This window comes from Phyllostomus hastatus, unplaced genomic scaffold (genome assembly GCF_019186645.2).
Source record: "Phyllostomus hastatus isolate PE091 unplaced genomic scaffold, TTU_PhHast_1.1 phas_scaffold_177, whole genome shotgun sequence".
Taxonomy (NCBI): domain Eukaryota; kingdom Metazoa; phylum Chordata; class Mammalia; order Chiroptera; family Phyllostomidae; genus Phyllostomus; species Phyllostomus hastatus.
In genome coordinates this window covers 319,119-327,584 of record NW_025334012.1, presented here as the reverse complement: position 1 = coordinate 327,584, position 8,466 = coordinate 319,119, and the positions used below count along the sequence as shown (strand labels likewise).

Here is an 8,466-nt window from a genome sequence, read left to right as displayed (position 1 = left end):
TCCTTGAAATTCTATGTAACATTTCCACTATCTGGGAAAGAAAGCCTTGAAACTGTGCTTTCATCCCAAGTCCTGAATGTGGGAGAGGGTCCCCAGTGCTCAAAGAAAGAGCCCATAAAACAACTTTGGTGAATTGCCTACCTCTGGTCACTGTCTGTTTTATGAGGGAGTCCCTGATGCTTGCAGAAAAAGCCCATAAATAACTTTGGAAAGTGCCCCAATTTTAATTAACTGCCCCCTGTCACGTATCTGTTTTACAACAAGATGACCAAATGGAGTCTGGAGCAAGATAAGGATTTGGACTAACAGATCCCCACACATACCTGAGTTTGGGTAGTCGCATCCTCCCAGGAAAGCTGGCACCACCTTCACCCATTAATCAATATGTAACTTTTTTCCCTTGTATCCCACCAACTATGTAAGTCCTGGGAACAAAGGACTAGCTCTCTCTCTCTGTTGCGGGGCTCAGGGTGCTCTTGGCTCTCGGGCCACAGGGCCTCTGGCCACCTGGCCTCAGGCTGCTCAGGGGCTTGCCACCTGGTCTTCAGCCGTTCTTGCTTTTCTCACCCTATTTTGCCCTGAAACTTTGCCTTTCACCCTCTACTTTCCCCAGTCCTGTTCTCTTCCATGGAAGCAGACCACTAATAAACTGAGTACATACTACTAGATTTGCTGATATGTAATTCTTCACATGTGTCAGCAAGAAGAACCAGAGCTCTCCCGTCAACACTTCCAGACCTAAAGTAACCTCATAGAATGCTCTGAAGTTAAAAACTTCTAACAAAAAGCAGGTCATAGCAAGCAGTCATGCCCTAGGCTGGAAAATTCCCTGACAAAAGTCAGTCTTTACCTTAATTGAGCCTGTCTGATGTCTTTTTGCATCTGAAATAACATATACCTTTGCAATGTCAAATTTCCTTTTTCTGGACTCCTCAAAGCATACACACCATACCAGAGGTAGATCACAAATCCTGTCTTTGTTATTGTTATTATGTTAGTAATTGAGTGTTAACTATTCTCTACCCACTTGTGTAAAAGAAGTTTGTGTCTATCTCTTAATTTTTTGTCCAGTCCCAGAGGTTTCCTCACTTTGTTTTTTTCTGCCTCTCTAATCTATCACCAGTGGATTTCATGCAGCCCACTTATGTCTTCTCTTTTGATTGTAATGTATGAAATAAAGTGCAAAACTGCCATTTTCCAGAGCATTTTCTCAATCATTTGAGGTTTTGCTTCTTGGCAATTGTCATTAGTTTGCTGGAATAAACTCATAAAAATTCATACATGTTTGAAAGTATCTTACATTGACATAATTATTCTAGTGTTTGTTTCATTTACTTACATTTTTTAGTGTCAGTTATTACCTCTCTCAGAAAACATCTAATTTTTTTTACTTTGTTCATTCTTTGTTTGTTAAAATTCACCTTTTCATTTTAATGTGGTAAGAATGCTTAATATGAAATATACTCTGTTAAAGATTTTTAATGTACAATACAGTCAGTTTGTAAAGCCTATTCTGAACAAACAAACCAAGTAGTAACCAGCCTTGGGAAAAAAAACAAATAACTAAAAAATATTGGGAGTTTATCTATATATATAAGATATGTATATCCTTATATTAATATTATTTGTGGTTTATAAAATATTACATGAGTAATACATGTATTAAATGCTTTTTGTCAAAAATCACATTGAATATATTTATTATATATAATATTTTTCAAATAATATATACCATATATTAAAATGATTTATTTACCTGAAATGCAAATGTAATTCGGAATCCTGTTTTTATTTGGAAACCCTAACTTTAATAAATTCTAATAGATGAGGTTAGTGATGATTTTTTATGATATCAATAACTCTGTTCACTTGCAACATCCAAATGCCACTATCAGCTTTCACAAATAAAATAGATCTATGAATCTAGTCAACTCATAAGATTTAGTGCCCTAAAAATGCCATTCGATGCCAGGGAATTCCAGCTAACAAAGAAGAAAATGAATTGTTGCAGTAGTTTAGTGTCAGCTGTCAGTAGCTATAAGCATGTCCATAATCGGAAGCCAGGAATCATGGAAAATTACCAACACCCAGGTGATAATCAAAACACAAATCCTATACACTGACCTTTAATGAAAAATTGGATTTTCTTCTCCTAAATTACTTTTACTTCAAGTAGGGTGAATTTATGCTTCTTGTCCTTCTTTGAGATACTCCCTGAAGAAGTGGCATATAATTCATGCTCAGGTCACCTGAGAGATTTTTAGAATGTTGCCTCATGGTGCCTGCTGATTACCCAGGGCACCCTGCACATTCCCTGGTGAGAACATGTGAGGGACAAATTCAAGGAAAGCAACTAAACAACATAAATGATCTGGACAGTCCATGGAGACCTACATGACATAAAGGTACTCACTCAGTCACAGAGTCATCGATGATTAAAGTAACTACGGAAAATACTTTGACATCAGCTTCGGCCCAATAAAACTGGTATTGTTCCAAAAGTTGTGGTAAACTTATAAATGACATCACATAGGATTTTTCTTTGAACTTATTATTGAAATAAAAATATGTAGTAAACACTAGGTTAAAAATATATCACAGACCTGTGTGAGGTTGATACACTATTCTCATATTCAGAGGACCTCAAGCTCATACAACCCATGTAGTTTGCCCAAAGTCCCATGATTGATAACTAGGACATTTGAAATTAGTGCCTCACCTTTAAATGAGTAATATACATACTTTTGTTCTTTCATATAACAAACCTGTAACAGTTACTGTAATTCAATGTGTTCAATGATTGCCTCCATAGTAGTGTTCCTGAGTTGAGATCTCAGCACTCTAGGATAATGTTCAATACAACCTCAATGAGAGCAAAATCTAAGATAAGATTGTATAATTCATCTCTCATAAATGTTAATCATGCCCTCCTCCTCTATGACTTCCATATGTATAAGAATTGATCTGGGCACCAGATCTTTCTTATTGGGGGACCTTACACTTTTTAATGGGCTCTGGATGGCAAACAGTAGCACCTTTGTTGCTTGAATTCCATGGTTGCACTGTGCTCTGGAGGTCAGATTAGGTTCATTTGACTGTTAACTGCACAGACTTAGGTTCAGTAGGTGTTAACTGGGTTCTGTGAGCACTTGCAGAGGGGTGGAAAAATGCTTCCTGTTGTTTTTTGAAGGATACTCTGAAAAATTATTAGTGGCTGGCTTCAACATCTCTTCCTCAAAATAGTTACTTATTATGATCTAATCCTCCTGCAACAGTGGGCTACATTTGTTTCCCACACCAAGACATAACTTCCTTTGACCAGCTAGAGTTTTGTCATAGGTATTGTTCATTCATTCATTCCTTCATTCACTCATTCCTCCTGATCCTTGCTTAGACCATTGTCAGTACATTAACTTATAACCCTGGTCTTTTTGCTAAAGCCTTATTCTTTTTGCCTTTACCCCCTTTTTTTCCATTTGACTTAGAACATTTTAAATATATTTTTGTTTTCTAAAGTCTTGATATGGAGATGTTCTTTCTCATTATGTTTTGCAACTGGATGGTAAAACATACTGAGAAATTATCTCTTTTATGGGACCTCCTCTGTGACAATCCTATAAAGTCACTTCTAGTGGCCACAGTGTTACTACTCAGACCACTTTACATTAATTTTTCAGCGTGGAGCTTCCTCACTTGTGCAGATGGCAAAATCCAAATTTCAACCTGTGTGAGGAAATATTGTGGTTACTGATTTGCAGATGAGGTTTTTTTTTTTTTTTCTGACAAGATGCCTGATCATCGTGGGCAATTTTATTTATAATGTTTGTGGGTATTGCTCTCCTACTATTTAGAAAGAATAGCCATTATTGAGCTGGATTCCACCTAACACATTCTAGCCTTACAAAGGCAGGCTCAGTCCATATTATATCTTAATAAAATACTATCCACTTTATGTACATTATTTACAATCACCATTTCTGCTCTGTTTTCACCCTTGGTGCTATGTGGCCTTCTATTGTTTGTAAGATTTTTTATATCACACAACTTAGGGAAACTGGTTCCACTGAGATACCTTGAGAGACTCTCATGAGAAACCACAGTGCAACCCAGAACATAATTTTTGTTGTAGTTGCTTCAGTATAATTGGTGTCTGGACCACAGGGATTCTAGTTTCATTAGAAGTATATATGTGCATGTGTGTGTGTGTGTGTGTGTGCATGTATATATGTATATATACACACATACATATCTCTTCTTTCAAGTCTCTCCTCATTGAAGAAAGAATTACAGATGGAACACCATCATTACATTTTTTAACTTTTTTTTTGTTTTTAATTTGATATGTATATCTATCTAAAACCTAGAGTTATTCAGTTATCTGTCACTAAAATATTGATTATTCTGAATCTCAAAAAATATATTAACTGATTTCATTTCTGAGAGGAGAGTAAGGAGCCTTGGACATGGATGTGAGCTTTCTAAATGAACTAATATCTTAAACTTTAAATATCATTGGTAAGTTAAATTCATTTTTACTGTCTTTCTATTCTTCTAGTGTTTTTACATTTAGAACTCATTTGACAAATGATTGAAAATTTCAAATGTGAGAGAATCTTATCAGTGTTTTGATTACGAAAGTTCATGCAATTTAAGTCCATATTTTATTATGTAATTCAGTTTACAACGTTGCCACCAAATTTTGTCACTAAAGTTATTAGTTTTACATTTGGGTACTTAATTTCTAATACCTTTTAAACATGCTGTTTCCTAAATTATGGTTCACAATAAAATTCAACAAGTGATATTTTATTAACAATTTCAGTTATGTCTCTAAGATTAGCAGAAGAAAGAGAATGTGTTAGCTCTATGATAAAAAATGTAGTTCTGAATTGTTGTTGAAAGTACTCTTCCATATTGTCAAATCTGTTCGTAATCTTCAAGGAGCACATTAGATATGAAAAATACAGGTATTTATTTTATTTATCACACATTTAGTTTGCAAATGATAACTTGAGATATCCATTTGATTACTAAAATAAACAAATAAATAAAAATAGTTCTTACGAATTGCAGAAATGATAAAAAAAGAAATTCTTCAACTACAATGGTTCTAAAGTTTAACACTGATTACCATGTTCCAAAATATATAATACACTAAATGTATATCACTATTTTATCTAGCTCTATTTCAACTAGTTAAACAGATAGCTATGAAACTATCTATTAAGTTGATGCGTGGGTCACCGGCCAGCAGTGACCACGGAACGCTGTGGATGGCTCGACGATAAACACTCGAGAAAAAACAACACATGCACAGAGACAAACTAGTTTCTGTGGGGAAGTAGGGACAAAATGGCAACCCCCCCTAGTGGGGAGCGCGCTGATTTACCGTCCATACCTGCTTTTATTGGGCTCATTTTGCATAATAATTCAGGTAAAGTATAGTACTCATTAGGGGGAAGTAAGGAACCATAGAAAACAAAGAACTCTGCCGGTCTATTGAGTTGGGGGGTCAAAGAGCTGTAAGACTGAGGAACAAAATAACTTCCTCCTAAGACCCTTCTCATTCAACTGAGAGCATTCTAAACAAAGAAGGTTTCACAGTAATTTACATGTTCTTTCTTAGGCCTGATCACCCCCGGGAATCCGCACCTCTCAGTACAGAGCTGCACCACCCTGTCATTGTTTCAGGCTTAGGTGGAGCAAGGGAACTAAGGCAACTGGGAGACAAGGAGGTTTTTTCCCAGATGCTGAGAACTCAGGCTATGTCAAAGCCGAGGAGCGAGGGTCCCTCACCCCCCTTTTGCTGCAGCCCCCCCAAGTCCTTCTTTTGTGGGGGGCCTCCCAAAGTGATCGTGCCTGTCTTAGGTCATTCCCCCCGTGGGGAATCTTACCCGTCTTTGGCTAACTGACCAAGCTTTTTGGGGTTCAGTTATGAATAAAGCAGCAGAAGCAGCATTCCTGCCAGGAAGATAAGCTTTTGTCTCCTTGCTGGCTCACGGTTCCAAGGGCGTTCCCTTAGCTTTAGCCTAGGCAGGGGTTTCAGCTTCTGATACCAGTCAGGGCAGTTCCCAACGGCGTTCCCTTAGCTTTAGCCTAGGCAGGGGTTTCAGCTTCTGATACCAGTCAGGGCAGTTCCCAACATTAAGTGTTTAGTGTACTCAAAGAACAGTAAATACTTTACTGGAGTTGTCTTTTTCAATCCTCTCAGCAATCTTGGAGAACTTGTAATTACAAGTTCTTGGAGAAAGTGTAATTACATTGTGAATCTGCGAAGTTAAATAACTTTGTTCAATTAAATAAAACCAATTTTTGTCAACAATAGGATATGACCCAGGGTTAATGGATTCTAACTTTCTCATTATTATGGCAATTAAATGTATTAATTAAAATAGATAGGTGGTATAAATTACAGATAAATGAACATAATCATATTTTCTTTATTATAATTTCTAAAATGAAACTCCAACTTAATAGAGAAGAAACAAGAGACAGTTAATTCTCAAACAAATATGAACAGCTTTGAGTAAAAAATATAGGTATCCAACAATCCAATGGAAATTGTATTTTTAGAAAGACTTAAGTTGCTTAAACTATCTATTGCAGGATGCAAAATATGAAGAAGTATCACAGAGCATTTGGTGAATATATGTGTTCATATTCCTAATTCTTGTGTTTTTAAAATTTCCTAAAATTATTTGAGATCTCAGGGAAAGCTGAAAGCCTCTATATGGTCCAAACAGGCAAGATACAGCATTCTGTGCTGTAGGTCTCAGACTGAATGACCTTCCAAGGCTGTTCTACTACCATGAACATGGGAAAGATTGTCCTGAAGCAGGAGTCCTGGCTAATTTTAATACTTATCATGCCAGAGACAGGCTTTTGTTTCATGCATTTTAGAGTAGGTATTGACACTCAAATGCCTCCCATGGCAACAGAAGCCAGAATCCTTGGCATTTTTAAATGTCATTACTCCAGGTACCTGCACCTTCTTAGTCCATGAGGTGGCCATTTTGCTATCTATGATAATGTCACTATAGATCCCTGCCATATCTAAGTTCAAAATAAATGTAATTTTCAGACTCTTCTCGTTAAATAATTTCCTACTTCAAAACAAAATCAGAGGAGAATATCGTAGAATAGCTATTTAATTTTCTAATGGTATATATTATGCATGCTATTAATTTCAATCATCATTAGTGTCTTAGTGCTTAGTATAACTTTAGTCTTAAAGTGGATGTGTTAGAGGTAGAGTGAAGCTGTGAGAAACAAACTGTTTTTTCACCTGCTGGTTTCTATGGAATATAACCATATAAAGCAACATCACTGGCATGAAATTAGAGACCATTTTATCCACTTACTAGTTTTGTTGATGAAAAATCTCAGATCAAAGAAAGGATATTTTTTATCTAAAGCCAATCATCAATAATTGTCTCCATCTGTATTGCCTAATAATACATAATATATGGTATATATATATTCCCCAATAAATTACAATTTCTGTATGTTTTTTTCACAACAGATCTTGTAAAAAGAAACAAAGAAATGACTGAAAAGAATTATACGGTTGTGACTGAGTTTATTCTTTTGGGATTGACAGACCATGCTGAACTGAAAGTTGTGCTTTTTGTGTTGTTCTTGGTGATTTATGTCATTACCTTGGTGGGAAATCTGAGTATGATCATCTTAATCCGAATCACTCCCAAGCTCCACACACCCATGTACTTTTTCCTCAGCTGTCTTTCTTTTGTTGATGCCTGCTATGCATCTGCCATTGCACCCAAAATGCTGATAGACCTCCTGGTTGTGAAGGGAACCATCTCTTTTTCTGCTTGCATTGTACAGCATTTGTGTTTTGGGGTATTTATTACCACAGAAGGTTTCTTGCTGTCAGTAATGGCATATGATCGTTATGTGGCGATTGCAAACCCTTTGCTTTACAGTGTGGCCATGTCTAAAAGGAAGTGTGTAGGGCTGGTCATTGGGTCATGGATATGTGGAACAGTTAACTCCTTAGTACACACAGGAAGTTTGGGCAGGCTGTCCTTCTGTAGGCTGAATGTTGTCAGCCACTTCTTCTGTGATATTCCCTCACTCCTAAAGCTGTCATGTTCTGATACTGCCGTGAATGAGTTGTTGCTCTTAACTTTCTCTGGAGTCATTGCCATAGGCACCTTCTTGGTTGTGATGATTTCCTACATGTTCATTGTTCTTGCTATCCTGAGAATCCACTCAGCAGCAGGCAGACAGAAAGCCTTCTCCACCTGTGCCTCTCACTTGACTGCTGTGACCATATTCTATGGTACCGTAAGCTTTAGTTACATTCAGCCAAGCTCCCAATATTCTGTAGAACAAGAGAAGGTAGTTTCTGTGTTCTATACACTAGTTATTCCCATGTTAAACCCACTGATTTATAGTCTGAGAAACAAAGAGGTAAAGGAGGCTGTGAAAAGGGCCTGGAAATGA

The 8,466-nt window shown here is 36.8% G+C and overlaps 1 protein-coding gene across 1 annotated transcript; it reads left to right on the top strand.

The window, feature by feature from the left end:
- The first annotated feature begins 7,545 nt into the window (after positions 1-7,545).
- LOC123831527 (olfactory receptor 5J2-like) lies at positions 7,546-8,466 on the top strand. Its single transcript, XM_045858416.1, has one exon. The coding sequence runs from the start codon at positions 7,546-7,548 to the stop codon at positions 8,464-8,466; it is 921 nt and encodes a 306-aa protein (XP_045714372.1).